This window comes from Sus scrofa, chromosome 2, assembly GCF_000003025.6.
Source record: "Sus scrofa isolate TJ Tabasco breed Duroc chromosome 2, Sscrofa11.1, whole genome shotgun sequence".
NCBI lineage: Eukaryota > Metazoa > Chordata > Mammalia > Artiodactyla > Suidae > Sus > Sus scrofa.
Genome location: NC_010444.4, coordinates 79,411,897 through 79,428,141, shown reverse-complemented (window position 1 = coordinate 79,428,141; position 16,245 = coordinate 79,411,897). Strand labels below are relative to the sequence as shown.

The following is a 16,245-nucleotide window of genomic DNA, read 5'->3' as shown; positions in this document are numbered from 1 at the left end:
TCCTACATTTTAGAACTAAAACGTAAAAAAAAATTATTGAATAGGCTTAAGTTTTGGAAATGAACGTAAGAAGATGTCGGTAAAGTTGTAGGTAGATTCATGTATCCAGTCTAAAGAATAGGAATAAAAAAGAGCTTTGGTTACTAGTAAAATAATGTTCAAGGTCTAGGATATCTGTAATTGGAATTCATGAAGAAGAGGAGAGAATGGGACCGAAAATATATTGAAAGAAAATACTGACCAAAATTTTCTCCAATTTGGTAAAATACATATATTTAAAACAGATTCACTACACTCACTGAACCTCAAGCAGAATAAATACAAAGAAAACGATAGTTTTCACATGATTGACCATTGCTGTGCAGTAGCAATATAGTCTGAACCATGAATGTGAGCCACATGTATAATTTAAAACTTTCTAGTAGTCACATTAAAAAAATAAACAGAAGCATGGAGTTCCCCTTCTGGCTCAGTGGAAGTGAATCTGACTAGCATCCATGAGGATGCAGGTTCGATCCCTGGCCTCGCTCAGTGGGTTAAGGATCTGGCATTGCTGTGAGCTGTGGTGTAGGTCACAGGCACTGCTCAGATCCCGCGTGCTCCGATTAGACCCCTAGCCTCAGACCCTCCATATGCTGCGGGTGTGGCCCTAAAAAGACAAAAAACAAAACAAAAAAACAGAAGCAGATAAATTAACTTTAATATATATTTTATTTACCCCAGTAGAGCCAAAACATTATTTCAATATGATTAATATAAAGTTATGAGATGTATGTATATTTACTATATGCATATATGTTTTTTTTTAGTAAATCATCTGATGTGTATTTTATACACAATAGCACATCCCAATTCAGACTAGCTGCATTTCAAGCATTCAATATCCATTTATGGCCAGTGCCTGCGATATTGGGTGGAGAAGTCATAGACAAACCACTGAAAACCAAAGATTTGAAGGCAGACAGAAAAAGAATCACATTATGTTCAGAGAATAAATAGTTGAATGTCCACTGGCTCCTCATCAGAAGCAGCAATGGCCAGAAAACAGTAGAATGACATTTTATATGTTGAAAGGAAAAATCTTTTCTATAGAAAGAATTCTATAACCGATGACAACATTCTTCAATAATGAAGGTTAAATTAAAGGCATTTTCAGATAAAGGAAAATGAAGCTAATTCATCGTCAACAGGCCTACATTATAAGATATGCTAAAGGAAGTTCTTCAAATTAAAAGAAAATAATGCTAGATCTAAGGAAGGAAATGAGTATTAGGAATGGTGGCCGCTGAATGACTATAAATATATAAATAATTTTCCTCTCAATTTTTTTAAGATACATATGATTCTTTAAAGCAAAAATATAATATTGTGTTATGGGGCTTATGTAAGTGGATGTAATGATATGACAACTGTGGATATGGAATTCATTTATGTTCAGACTGGAAAAGCTCTGTCTTTGTCTTTGGAAAAGCAGTCTTTGTCTCCAGGGATGCCTGGATGGTGTTTGTTGTTGTTGTTTTCTTTTTAGGGGCTTACCTGCCACATATGGGAATTCCCAGGCTAGGGGTCCAGTTGGAGCTGCAGCTGCCAGTCCATGCCACAGCTGTGGCAACGCTGGATCTGAGCCTCATCTGCCACCCATGCTGTAGCTCACAGCAATGCCAAATCCTTCACCCATTGAGCAAGGCCAGGGATCGAACCTGCATCCTCATGGACATTATGTCAGGTTCTTAACCCACTGAACTACAACAGGAACTTCTGGCTGGCTATTTTTTGATTCCTGGCCAAGATAAGGGCAGTGTGCTATTTAAATGCCACCCCCACCGCTCCCCCACCAGGGTCGTCTTCTTCACTGTTAGTTTGCAGCTGAGCGATGTGGTTTGACCAGCCTTGCTTGATACACAAAAGGCCCCTGCCAAGCATTTCTCCTTTGAGCTCCCCCCAAACCAGGATTCCTCATATGGATCTGGAGACATAGCATAATCTGTGTGTGCAGATAAGGGGAGATTGCACAGTGCTTTCCTGCACAGTCTTTATCTTGCTGCATTGTTCTCTTTGCCTTCCATGAGAATTCTCAGCGGGCTCTGATGAGTTCTGTCAACTGTATGAACTAGGAAAGTCTTTGTAATAACTAGCATGAAGAAGGGATTGGTGGTGGTCCTGTATATTTGTAAGGTTCTTATATTTTGTGTGAAATCATACATTAGCTCTAAATACACTCCAAAGAACTAAGAATGAGGAGTTCCTATTGTGGCTCAGTGGGTTAAGAACCTGACGTAGTGTTCGTGAGGATGTGGGTTCAATCCCTGGCTTTGCTCATTGGGTTAAGGATCCCGTGTTGCTGTGGCTGTGGCATAGGCCCCAGCTGCAGCTCCAGTTCGACCCCAGGAACTTCCAATTTGACTCCAATTTGGCCCGGAAACTTCCATATACTACAGGTGTGGCCATTAAAAAAAAGGAGCTAAGAATGAATTTTGTAATTCTCAGCAGCCATTAAAAATGCAAAGAAGTATAGCTAAAAAGTGAGTATATACATTTAAAATGGAATCTAAAAAAAATTTAGAACAAACATACACACTGTAAAAATGTAAGCCTGATTGAAGGATATGAAATAATAAGTGAAGATTGCTTTTCTGCCCCTCTCTAAAATATCAAAGAATAATCAGGGTGGAAAGCTTGTTGTAGTCTTCCAGATATTTTTGTGTGCAAATGTGCATATACAGATAAAGAATTTTTCAACTAATATAGATTGATTGTCAGCTTGCTTTTTCCTATGAATCAACAATATATCAAGGTCAAATTCCAACATCAGGCATACAGATCTACCTCACTCTGTTTAATGGCTATATAATATTTCATGGAATAAATGCACTATAAATTGCATATCTGTTCCCCTATTGATTGATAGTGTACATTGTCTTCGATCTTTTTTTCGCCATTGTGTTAGTTTCCCATTGCTGCTGTAACAAATTATCACAAACTTGATTGTTTAAACCGAGGTAAATTTATTCTCCTAATTCTGGAGGTTAGTTAGAAGCATGAAATCAGTTTCACTAGCTTAAGGTCAAGTTCTCAGCAGGGCTGGTTCTTTCCGGAGGCTCTTGCAGGGGAAACGGGGGTTGTGTGGAATCTGTTTCCCAGCCTTGTTTTTACCTTCTAGTGGCCCCCTGTGTTCCTTGGTTTGTGGCCCTTTCGGCCGTCTTCAAAGAATATTACCTTAATCTCTGTTGCCATCATCATATACCATTCTCCTCTTCTGATTCCTTTTGAGTCCTTTTTATAAGCAGCATTACTGTTACATCAGATCCCCTGGGGATAATAATCCAAAATAATCTCCCCATCTCACAATCCTTCAACCGATCCTCAGAGCCCCTTTTGTCATGTATATAATGTTCGCAGGTTTATTATTCAGTCTACTATAGCCATTAACTTACAAGTAATGTTTCAATGAACATCCCTGAACAAATATCCCTACCCAGAATGTGACTGTTTTGTGTAGTAGAATCCCAGAAGTAGAAATGCAAGGTCAAAGTTATGCATCTTTTACATTTTGACAGATTCTCAATAAAATACCTGCCAAGCATTTTCAGCCCCTTCTGCTCTTTCATATAAGAATTGGTATCTGCCCAACCTTTGCTTTCTTACATTTGGGGTTTAGCCGAGGTTCTCTTGGAATAACTTACCTTAAGCAGTTCCCTTTTGCAAAGTCTTGCAGGTACTTTGGTTCTTTTAATTTTCACAGTCACTGACAATGTAGCTTAGAGATCTGTCTATAGCTCAGAGCTCCATCACTTTTTAACAGTATTACTTTGGGAAGATTTTGCAACCTTTCTGAACTCTTTCTTTATCAACAAAATTATTTAATTATAGTATCTTCCTAATATTATGTCTATGAAACTTAAATGGGATACATATACAAAGTTTCTGTCATACTCCCTAACACATAAGTATTTGGTGAACATTATTATTATTATTACCATAGCCACACCCATGGCATGTGGAAGTTCCTGAGCCAGGGACTGACTCCAAGCCATAGCTTGGATCCTTTAACCCTCTGCGCTGGACTGGGGATCCAACCTATACCTCTAAAGCGACCCAAGCCACTGCAGTCAAATTCTTAACCCAGTGCACCACAGCAAGACCTCCAACCAACATTATTTTTATTATTTATTATTTGCATTATGTCTCAGAAATTCCTTTTTGGTTCTGTTCTGCTAATGATATTTTCCCTTATTTTCCAGCATTCCTCTAAACATATTCTGATTTTTCTTTCCCCTTTCATTTTTTTTTTTTTTTTTTTTTGCCACACCTGCAGCATGTGGAAGTTCCTAGGCCAGGGATCAAACCCATGCCACAGCTAGAACCACAGCAGTAACAGCACTGGATCCTTAACCCACTGAGCCACAGGGGAACGCCTCCCTTTAACTCGGATTTTGAGTGGGAGGGAGAAGATAAATGGATGTTCTCAGTTACTCTGACAGGTTCTAGGCTGGGATATAAATTCCCTCTTGGCTGGAAATTTGCCCTTTTCTCCTTACTCTCGCAGCAGCAGCAGGTGGGATGTTTCTTTGCTCCAAGTGGGTAGTCAGTAAATATTTGTTTAATGGGTGGTTCCAAAAATAACAAATATTTGGTTGGAAATACTTAGCAACCAGTTCTGAAAATGTCTCCGGTTTCTACACATCCCAGCGTCACCTCCTTACCAAGTCTTCCAGCGGAGGAGACATTGCTGGGTGAACAGGAATGGGTTTGCCTTTACAGGGGTCAGTGACGTTTAGGGATGTGGCCGTGTTCTTCAGCCAGGACGAGTGGTTGCACCTGGACTCTGCACAGAAAACCTTGTACCAGGAGGTGATGCTGGAGAACTACAGCACCCTGGTCTCGCTGGGTAAGGCGGCTTTCCTGTCATGGATCTGCTGGGGGCTTCTAAACGCTCCCTCTAGGGTTCAGAGTCTGCAGATTTATACCTGATGTCCCCCCGGAATGGACAGGTCTCTGTAAAGTTGAAAGTGTTGGTTGTGATGCCCTTCAGGCAACTCTTCTTCCTCTGCCTGCCTCCCACCCTGTCTCCTGATCAGTTCCCTCCTCCTGCAATGACTAGAGCCCGTTGAGATTCTAAGAAACACATAAGACCCATCTCAGAGGCATTCATAGCCAGGGCCCTGTATTGTTTCAGAACCAAGACCCATCGCCCTGAAGGCCTCAGTCCCTGTCAGGAGTGCTTTTGCTGCCTGCTCCCTCGGCGCTGTGCCTTCTCTGCCCTGTAGGTTCTGCTTTGTGAGTTCTGAGGTTGCTCCTCATGCTCTTTGTTCAAACTCCACTTCCTTCCTCCTGAGCAGGGATTCCATTTTCAATGCCAAAGGTGATCTGCCAGTTGCAACAAGGAGAAGACCCCTGTATGGTGGAAGGAGAAGCCCTTCGAGACCCCTGCCTAGGTGAGGAGTGATGGGGAGACAGACGGGCACAAGTGTCTTTATCCATGAGCAGGTCAGGAGGAATACTCTGAACTTTCCTGGAAATTCTGAGCCCTGTTGAGGTGCACAGGACCACCTGACAGAGGCTCCTGGGCTGTAATGATTTTCTTTGTGTCATAAGAGTCCTTGTCTTGACAGCTTCCTTCTTGTACCGCTTCCTGCATTCTCTCTCCTTTTCTTTCTTTTTGCAGCCTTACTCACTTTCTTCTACCATCTTTGGCCTCTCCGTCTTCCTGGTTTTCTTTTCATCTGTGTTTATATGTATATATTTATGTCTGCCATATTTTAAATTCTTTATAATTTTTTTGTTTCTTTTACCATCCACATATTTTGAGTATTATCAGTGTTTCTTTGTCTCTGACTTCTTAACATTTCCCTTTTGTTTTCTTGGAGACTAGGTGTCATCTCCCACTGTTATATTCACCTAGCTGCTGTTAACATAACCACGGTAACCTTTCTAGTACAGGGATCAGCAAACTCCTTATAAAGGGACAGATAGTAAATATTTTGGCTTTGGGGCTGTCATGTCTCCATTGCACCATTTAATTCTGCTGTTACAGTGCAGAAACAGCCAGAGACAGTATTTGGATGAATAGGTGTGGGTATATTCTAAAAGAACTTCGCAAAAACAGGTGGCGGCTGGATTTGGCCCAACTTCAGGTCTCTATCTGTAGTTTGCTAACTGTTCTTCTAGCCTAGTCTAATCTAGTTGGTCTTTATCATAAAATTGTAGGTTGTCAGGGAGTTCCCTGGTGGCTCAGCAGGTTAAGGATCCAACATTGTCACTGCTCTGGCTCGGGCTGTAGCTTTGGTGCAGGCTTGACCCCTGGCCTGGGAACTTCTGTGTGCTGCAGGTATGGCCAGTAAACAAACAAGCAGACACCTCCTCCTAAAAAACCCCTGTAGGATCACTTAAAGGCGATCAAATTTATATACTTCTTTTTACATCTGAAGGAACAGAGCATTAGAGATTTTAAAATGCTTTGGCCACAGAGCTAGTGAGCTGCTATGTAGTGATAGAAACCCAGATCCACCAATGTCATTTCTGTTCACCATAGGCCATAGATTTGGCAATATTTTGCTTCTGTCTTTGTGGTTTAATCTTTGATCTATGATTCTTGCTTCTATTGACATTTTTTTCACTCATTCTCTCTACAGATATTTTTCAACTTTATTAAAATACAGTTTTCTCCAAATAAAGAGTTAGTCAGCAGTGCAGTTTAGCATTTAAGATCATGGTGTGAATTTAGACATGCCAATTTTCAGTTTACTCCTACCACTGCTTAAAAGTCTCTGAGCTATGGGCAACTAACCTGCCTTCTCTGAGCCTTGTTCTCCTCACCACCTTCCATGCCCTCAGCAGAGTGATCTTTTTGAAAATCAGGTGTTAATCCTATGCCTTAAGAGACTTCTTTATTTCTGCATTATCCATGAGTTAAGGATCTGGCTTTGCTGCAAGCTGCTGCGTAGGTGGCAGGTGTGGCTTGGATCCAGTGTAACCATGGCTGTAGTGTGGATGCAGTCCTAATTCGACCTCTTGCAGCCAATAAAAAGAAAAAAATTTTAATTCAGTTTAAATTAATAAATTGAATTGCCCTTATGATTAATTAACTCAGTGCCAGTGAGACTCCAAATTAAGCACTCAGTCCAGCCAGACCATTGCAGCTACATTATTTTTCAGATTATATCCTGTCTTTCGTCTGATCCAAGCTGCTCACTTTACCAAATATGACCAATTTTCTCTTATTATTATCTGCCTAAGAATTTATAATACCCTCTGTTAATATATTATTCTAAATTCTTCTGCTAGTTATTTGGTAACTCTGGCATCACTGGGCTTAACCAAAATTTTAACTTATTTCCAACCTGGATTTCCTTCTTTAGTCAATAAGCCTCCTCTAAATAGGTTTACTTTTCTGACAAATGACTTTGATTGGACCTTTCTGTCTCACAGGGTCCTCTTTTCTTTTTCTTTTGAACTCCATCCTATCTCAATTGTTCATCTTCCTTCATACAACCATTCTTTACTAATACTGTTAACACTGGTATCCTCATTCTCTGAACTTCAAACCTGAATTATATAGTTGAGCTTTCTCACATCATGGAGAAATGAACTATTACTGTTTGGTCATTTATTTATTTCCTATCATTGCTGATTATTCAGTATTTGTTCAATAAATGACTGATTGAGCTTCAGGAGTCCAGTAAGGGATGAAAGATTCTCTCTTGATTTTCAAGGTCACCTGCCCTTCATAATAATTTTCCTACTTGCTCACTCTGCTTGTTCTTTTTTTTTAATTTTTGTATTATAGATTATCTAAAATGTTCTGTCAATTTGTATTATAGTTGATTTACAATGTTCTGTCAATTTCTTCTGTACAGCAAAGTGACCCAGTCATACATATATATACATTCTTTTTCTCATATTCTATCATGTTCTATCATAAGTGATTGGATATAGTTCCCTGTGCTATACAGTAGGATCTCATTGCTTATCCATTCATTCTTTTCTTTTTCTTTAAATTTTTTTATTATAGTTGATTTACAATGCTCTGTCAATTTCTGCTATACAGCAAAGACCCAGTTATACATGTATTTACATTCTTTTTTTTACATTAGCTTCCATCATGTTCCATCACAAGTGATCAGATATAGTTCCTTGGGCTATGCAGCAGAATCTTCTTTTTTTTAATCTAAGGCATTGTAATTGTGCTTGTCTTGTACACAATAAAGAATTGACAGATCCTCATAAGATATATCCACTTTTCTCTTTGAACAAATACTTGAATTGTTTCCACAAACTTTATATATGTAAGTTAAGTAGCAGAATGTTTTGAAAATGTTTTGAAATTCTAAGAAAGAGATGGCCAATTTGGTCTTAAATAAATAATTGAATTTCTGTAAAGAAATGAGATTAGGGTAGTAGGGTAAGTTTCTAGGTGGGCAGGGAAGGCCATATTGCGAGAAAGAATAAAAAGAGAGACAGTACCTTGGTTGATCCTTGAAAATCCAAAACTGCTAAGTTTCCCATAGATATCATTAAGACAAAAATCTGTATATAGGTTTTTTTTTTTTTGGCTACTCCCTCGGCATGTGGAAGTTCCCAGGCAAGGGTTCGAACCTGAGCTACATGGGTAACCAGAGCCATAGCAATGATAATGCTGGATTCTTAACCCACTGTGCCGCCAGGGAACTCCAGAAAAATCTGTGTTTTTATACAGATTTATAGCCTATAGTTCTTATTTATATTTAACTTCTATAAAATTTATTTTATTAAAACTCGGAGTTCCCGTCGTGGCGCAGTGGTTAACAAATCCGACTAGGAACCATGAGGTTGCGGGTTCAGTCCCTGCCCTTGCTCAGTGGGTTAATGATCCGGCGTTGCCGTGAGCTGTGGTGTAGGTTGCAGACGCGGCTCGGATCCCTTGTTGCTGTGGCTCTGGCGTAGGCTGGTGGCTACAGCTCCGATTCGACCCCTAGCCTGGGAACCTCCATATGCCGCGGGGAGCGGCCCAAAGAAATAGCATAAGAGACAAAACAAAACAAAACAAAACAAAAACTAGATGGACTTTATTAACATAAATAATCTCTTTAAATTGTGTAGTTTGTTTAAATACATAGTTACCTAATTACAGTGATCTAACTTTAATCTATTTTCAATCTGGATTGATTAAAGTAAGCTAGGTTTTAACCCAGAGTTCCTTAGAATCAACTCAAGCTAAATCTTTTCACTGAGAATTAGATCTGAGCTTGGGGCTTGGGCATACTTCAGAACTTCATATCTTGTAGACTTTGATTAGTCTCAAAAGATTAGTCTTGAAAGATTCCTACCTTTACTTCTCACAAGTGACAGTGTCTTCATTTTCACTATTAATTTGTCCACTATATTCTCCCACACCACTCCTCTTTATCTCTTTATCTCTCCTTTTTTTTTTTTTTTTTTTTTGTCTTTTTTTTACCTTTTCTAGGGCTGCTTCTGTGGTATATGGAGGTTCTCAGGCTAGGGGTCCGATTGGAGCTTGTTGCCACTGGCCTACACCAGAGCCACAGCAATGCCAGATCCAAGCTGCATCTGCCACCTACACCACAGCTCATGGCAATGCCGGATCCTTAATCCATTGAGCAAGGCCAGGGATCGAACTCACAACCTCATGGTTCCTAGTTGGATTTGTTAACCACTGAGCCACGACAGGAACTCCTCTTTACCTCTTCTTCCATTCCATCCTGTTTTTCTCCAGATTCAAGCCCATATTTGAGATCTGATGGTATCACACCTCATTTATATGTATTATTGATAATTTTATTGTCCGCTGATAACATGTTTGTCTCTTCCAGAAAAGGAGCCATTAATTCTTCTGATTTATTCCAGATTTCAAGACATGGCCTGAAATAGAAGCTTTGCCTCCCAAACAGGAAGTTTCTATAGAAGAGACCTCTCAGGGAATAATAAAGAAAAAATCCATTAAGTTTGGTCACTTTGACTTTAGGCTTGGAGAAGCTTTGGAATTTGAGGGCAGGACACAAAAGGATCAACAGAAAAAACCTCTTAGGCAAATGGTGGCCTCACACAGGAAAGTCATCAGTGGAGAAGGAAATCAGACAAGTCTCGAGTTAGGAAAAGGCTTATTTATAAATACAGTTCTTGTTAGACAGCATAATGTTACTATAGAACGGATACCCAACATATATTATACGTTTGGGAGAAATTTTAAACAGAATTTTGATGTAATGAGATGTTTCCAGATTTACCCAAGAGAAAAACCTTGTATTTACAATGTATATGGGAGAAGCTTCAACCAGAGTTTTCACCTTACTGAACACCAGAGAATTCATTCTGGTGAGAAACCTTACAGATGTAACGAGTGTGGGAAAACCTTCAGCCATAGATCATCCCTTCTTGCCCATCAGAGAATTCATACTGGAGAGAAACCTTACAAGTGTAATGAATGTGAGAAAGCATTTAGCAGCAGTTCGACCCTTATCAAGCATCTGAGAGTACATACTGGAGAGAAACCCTATCAATGTAAGGAATGTGGTAAAGCCTTTAGCCAGTGTTCAACCCTCACTGTACATCAGAGAATTCATACTGGAGAGAAACTCTATAAATGTGGTGAATGTGAGAAGGCCTTCAATTGTCGAGCAAAACTTCATAGACATCAGCGAATCCATACAGGTGAGAAACCCTATAAATGTAATGAATGTGGAAAGAATTACAGCCAGTTTACATCCCTGGCTGAACATCAGAGGCTTCATACTGGAGAACAACTGTGTAAATGCTTGGAGTGTGGGAGGACCTTCACACGCATCTCAACCCTTATTGAACATCAGCGGATTCATACTGGACAAAAACCCTATCAATGTAAGGAATGTGGGAAAACCTTCAACCAGTATTCATCCTTTAATGAGCATCGGAAGATTCATACTGGGGAAAAACTTTACAGGTGTGGAGAGTGTGGGAAAGCTTTCGGTTGCAAATCCAACCTTTATAGGCATCAGAGGATTCATACTGGAGAGAAACCCTATCAGTGTAATCAGTGTGGAAAGGCTTTCAGCCAGTATTCATTCCTAACTGAACATGAGAGGATACATACTGGAGAGAAACTCTATAAATGTATGGAGTGTGGGAAAGCCTACAGTTACAGGTCAAACCTTTGTAGACACAAGAAAGTTCACAATAAAGAAAAACTCTATAAATGGAAGGAATATGGGATCAGAGATTTCTTAGAGGAGATAAGCCCTGTGAGGTTTAATTCATCTCTCAAATAATTTAGGAGTTCTCTTTGGAGAATAATCAGAATAATAGGGCATAGACTTCTGAGAAATTATTTTATTTGCTTCTCTTGGAGGAAATGTGCTACTTACCATTAAATAATGGTAAAATTGAACAGTGAATATTAAAAGCATTGACTTGTCAAATTTTATAAGAACCAGTAAATTCTAAGGTTTCTAAAAACACAAAAAATTTAAATTCATAGAAAAATATAAAAGGTCTAACTTAAAAAACATAAAAATAATGGAATGTAAGTTTTGTTTCTTTCATTAGACTTTATTTCCTTTCTACGAGTAAGCTTCAATATGAATTTTCTTTTAAACTGTTATTGAATGGAGCTCCTGCTGTGGCACAGTGGGTTAAGAATTCAACTGCAGTGGCTTGGGTCACTATGGAGCCGTGGGTTCAACCCCTAGCCCAGTACAGTGGGTTAAAGGACCCGGCTTTGCCGCAGCTGTGGCTTGGATTCAGTCCCTGGCCCAGGACCTTCTATATGCTGCAGGTGCACTAAAAACAAAAACAAAAAACCCAAAACAAAAAAATAGTCATTGAGTTATTAATAATGTGAATAAGTGTGGGGCCTTATTTTCTAAAATGGCAGACAGGCATAAGATATGCTGTCATTCATAAAGATAAGCAAAAGATAAAAAGGAATTTTAAAAATTATTTTCACATGGAAATAAGCTCACTTTTTATGAACTGCCTCACCAGCGATTTATATTAATAAATACGCATATGTACACGTGTGTGTGTATTATACATCCACAGAGCTTTGGACTATATATTTTTTTCAAAAGTCTGATGATTAAAAAAAATGTGGTTTTATTAATTTAGAATTTAGTTTTGAAAATTTTACCCAGCGATGTCTCTCCTTTTCCTTTCTTAGATTATTTAACTTGATATGACTCTACATTACTGAATAGAGTCACAGAGTTTTATAGAAGTTGGAGTAAACCGAAGCACGTGGAGAGACTGTCAGGCAAATATTCTTATCTGTTGAAGGAAGAATATATTTCCAGAATCTCACTCTACATCTGGTAGTGCATTAGAGCCAGGAGAGATTTTTTTTTGCGCTTTTTTTTTTTTTTTTTTAGAGCCACACCTGTGGCATGCGGAAATTCCCAGGCTCAGCGTCAAATCGGAGCTATAGCTGCCGGCCTACACCACAGCCACAGCAACACCAGATCCTAGCCACGTCTGTGACCTAAACCTCTCACGGCAATGCCAGGTCCATAACCCACTGAGTGAGGCCAGGGATCAAACCTGCAACTTCTTGGTTACTAGTTGGGTCCATTACCGCTGAGCCACAATAGGAATTCCAAGGAGAGGTTTTAATTCAGTTAATTTATAGCCATTCATTTTACTAATGAAGAAATTGAGCTTATTGAGTAGAGTCAAGACTAGAAGCTAGGTCTTCAGCTCTGTTTTTCTGTCATAATTTTAAGTTAAAATCTAACCTCAAGTCCCAAAGCTATGTAAGCTAGTTAGGCGCAATTGTATTAATCAGTTTCTTTTTTAAGTTTGTCAGGGTCCCCCTGACTTTAATCTTAATAATTGATGTTCAGTCATGTTTTTCCTTTTCTTTGTGTCTATAATTATACCTGCTTTTATAATAACTATATAAATCCTAAAACCCAGCTGAAGTCCCCATGGTGAAATTGCATTTGGGGGTTTCACATTCAAGGTTGCCTTTTTGTTTGTTACACATCTTTTAGGAATTCTTTTTTGTGTAAAGTGACATATGAATGTTATTAAACATTCTAGTCATAGTTTAAACTGGTTGTCCAAACATTTTCCGTGTTATTTAGAAAGACTTCATTTTTTCCGCTAGGCCTACTTCCTCCTACTTTATGTTTCACTTTCACAATTGGTCTCGTTCAAAGAATTTGTTCTAGTAAAATTAGCTATCTGAGGAAGATTTTAGAATTAAACTCAAGCATTCAGCATAGTATATTTTTGACTTGTCTTAGCTCATTAGAAAGTGTCTTCTTATATATATTTAAGTACGTTTATAAGGAAAATACAGCTTTTAAACCTCCACATTTAACATTGTTACAGAGGTAACATATTTGATCACCCAATAGCAGTGACCAAGCTTAGTACCCAGATTTTGGTTTCTAAGTGCCACTCCCCACGAAAAGGAACTAGGGCCCTTGGAGAAATGGCTGATTCCATATTTGGAGCAGGGAAAGTGTAAGATGTGCCTGGAATATTTTTCTGTGAAACAAAGCAACAAAAAAGCACTCAAAAGACAGAAATAATGCCAAAAGGACACGGGCTAATTTAAAGGTGCTCTCACTGGTCAATTTTAGGACAATTTGAATATCAAAAAGAATAATCACATTAACCAGTTACAACATGTTAAGTAAAATAAAATGAGAACATAATGAAAAGAGAAAAAGGAAAGCTCTTTATAAACTTACTTGAAGGATGCCATCTTTTACATCTTTTAATTGTACATGGAGTGAGATCGGGAAACATTACCATTTTACAACTCTTAATGTAATTAAATCAGGCACATTCAATAGGTGGTAAAACCTATTAGGTGAGAAAGAAATTAGGAACATTCTTTACATGGTGTTAAAAGATCACTGATACCAACTGCAAAAGAAAGATATGACTTTATAATGGACAAATCGGGCTGTCAAACAGTTTTCTCTATAGTTTCTCTGTAGTGGGACAACCTGACATGTGACTCCTGATGAGATGCAGCATGAAGCATACATGATCATCTGTGATGTATCCTTGCCAAAAAAGATGTAACAAAAGTCTAATTAAATCTCTTATCTAGACTTACCTTCCTGGTTACAAGAAATAGAGGAACAAGTTGAATTACACAGTGAGGAATTGGACAAACCTAGCAGACAACTGGTCTGGACTTTTCAAAAAGCCAAAGTAATAAGAAGTGGAGTCTTCTAGATTAAGATGCTCAAAATATAACCAAATGGAAGATGTGATCCTTAATTGGCATCTGATTCAGAAAAGACAAGCATAAAGACATATGAGGGGATACTTGGGGAAATAGCAGGATGGAATGGGTATTAGATAGTGTGGTATGTTTAATATTTCTAGATGTGATGATGGTGATGAGGTATGAGGGACAATGAATGCCCTTATTTTTAGGTGATGCATGCAAAAGTTTTTGTGTTTGAAAAGTCCTAATGTTTGCGTATTTTTAAATATGTCAAAAATTAGTCAACTTTGTTGAATCTTTGTGGAGGAAATAGACATGTTCATTTTTCATCATTTAAACTTTATGCTAAAAATTTTAATAAAAATTTGAGGCAAAATGATTGAGAAAGTGATGAATATGAAAATTCCAATCAGTATTTTCCCTTTATACTCATAAACTTCCTACTCGAGAGTTTATTCCATATGGATCTAATCATTGGAAAATAACTTGGTTCTGGTTCTACCTTATGGATAAAGCACACACCACTTTATCTCCCATTAAATATGACTGAAAATCCTCGAGAATGCATGGAGCAGCTGCCTGAGGACCTTGAAAAGTAGTTGTAGCAGGCAGACTTGGAAGAAAACCAGATTTTGAAGTGAGACAAACCTGGCACTCCCAGACATTCCTGTGTTGAGGGCACTGGTGGTTGAGCAGACATCTAAACCTCAGCGAGGAGAACCCTTACCTCTGGTCAGAGGAATGGTGAGCCAAAATGTCGGAAGAATCCCCATTGCTTTTCTTTCACTATCTTTTTGCTACTTGGAGCTGGAGGTAGATATATCTGTGAGGTGGGCAGCAGAGAAGAAAACCTAAATCCTTGTCATTTTAACCAGAAGACCAGAAAGAGGATCAGGTGGCCCCTGAAAGCTGGAATGTGTCAGGGTGGTGACAGAGAATAGGAAACTCAGGGAAGTAATCTCATGGAGCTGTATATCTAATCCCAGATTCACCCCTGATCTGGACCCAGAATCTTGAGATACTCAAAACATACAAGCTGTAAAGTAGAATTGCACGAAGTATAAAAATTGGGGAAATTACAATTAATAAGGAAAAAGACAAGACGCACCGCCCCCAAAATGATGGAGATGTTGGAATTATAAAGTAGTTATAACAGTGTTTTAAAATGTGTGACCATTCTTGAATGGAAACTTCAAAATTCTCAGCAGGAGAAGAAAATGTATTATAGGAAACATGGAAAGTTCAGAACCAAAAAGTACAGTCACAACATTTACACAAAAAAAAAATCGTTGGACAGACTCAGTAGCAGAATAGAGATGACAAGAGAAGATTTGGTCAACTGAAGATAGGTTGACATATCCAAACTGAACTAGAAAGAAAAAAAAAATCATGATTATATTGGTTGATGGAGAAAGATTTTTTTGACAAAATTATCCATTTATGATAAAAACAAAATTAGAAGTGAAAGAGAAATTAACCTAATAAAGGACATCTACCCCAAACTGAACAACTAATATCATACCTCATGAAGATCAACTGAATGATGTTAGGATCAGGAACAAGTCAATCCTGAATGTCCATTCTGAACATTCCCATCCAGCCTTATTTTGGAAGTCCTTGCTAACGCAATGGTCTCTATTCAAAGATGACATGATTTTCCACTTAGAAAATCCCAAGGAATCAACAGAAAATCTTGTAGCAGTAATGAGTTAACAAGGTCACAAGATACTAGATTAATATGCAAAATAATCTGTATCTGTGTACTAGCAATAAACAATTAGCAGATGAACTTGAATAAGATACTTCATTTGCAGTAACTCCAAAAGGAGGGGAGGGGCGGTGGAAAGTAAAGAAATCCCAAAGCAAGGTATGGGAAGAAAAAGGTAAATGTTGGAGATCCTGTTGTAGGGCAGCAGAAATGAATCCGACTAGGAATCATGAGGTTGCGGTTCAATCCCTGGCCTCGCTCTGTGGGTTAAGGATCTGGTGTTGCCATGAGCTGTGGTATAGGTTGCTCACCCAGCTTGGATCCCGAGTTGCTGTGGCTCTGGCACAGGCCGGTGGCTACAGCTCCGATTGGACCCCTA

General features: G+C 38.7%; 1 protein-coding gene across 1 annotated transcript in view; it reads left to right on the top strand.

The window, feature by feature from the left end:
• LOC102159167 overlaps window positions 1-15,947 on the top strand; it is a 41,975-nt gene extending 26,028 nt beyond the window's left edge. Inside the window, 3 exon segments of the mRNA XM_021085149.1 lie at window positions 4,762-4,888; window positions 5,340-5,435; window positions 9,844-15,947. Coding sequence (XP_020940808.1) covers window positions 4,762-4,888; window positions 5,340-5,435; window positions 9,844-11,240 — 1,620 coding nt within the window. The 3' untranslated portion in view covers window positions 11,241-15,947.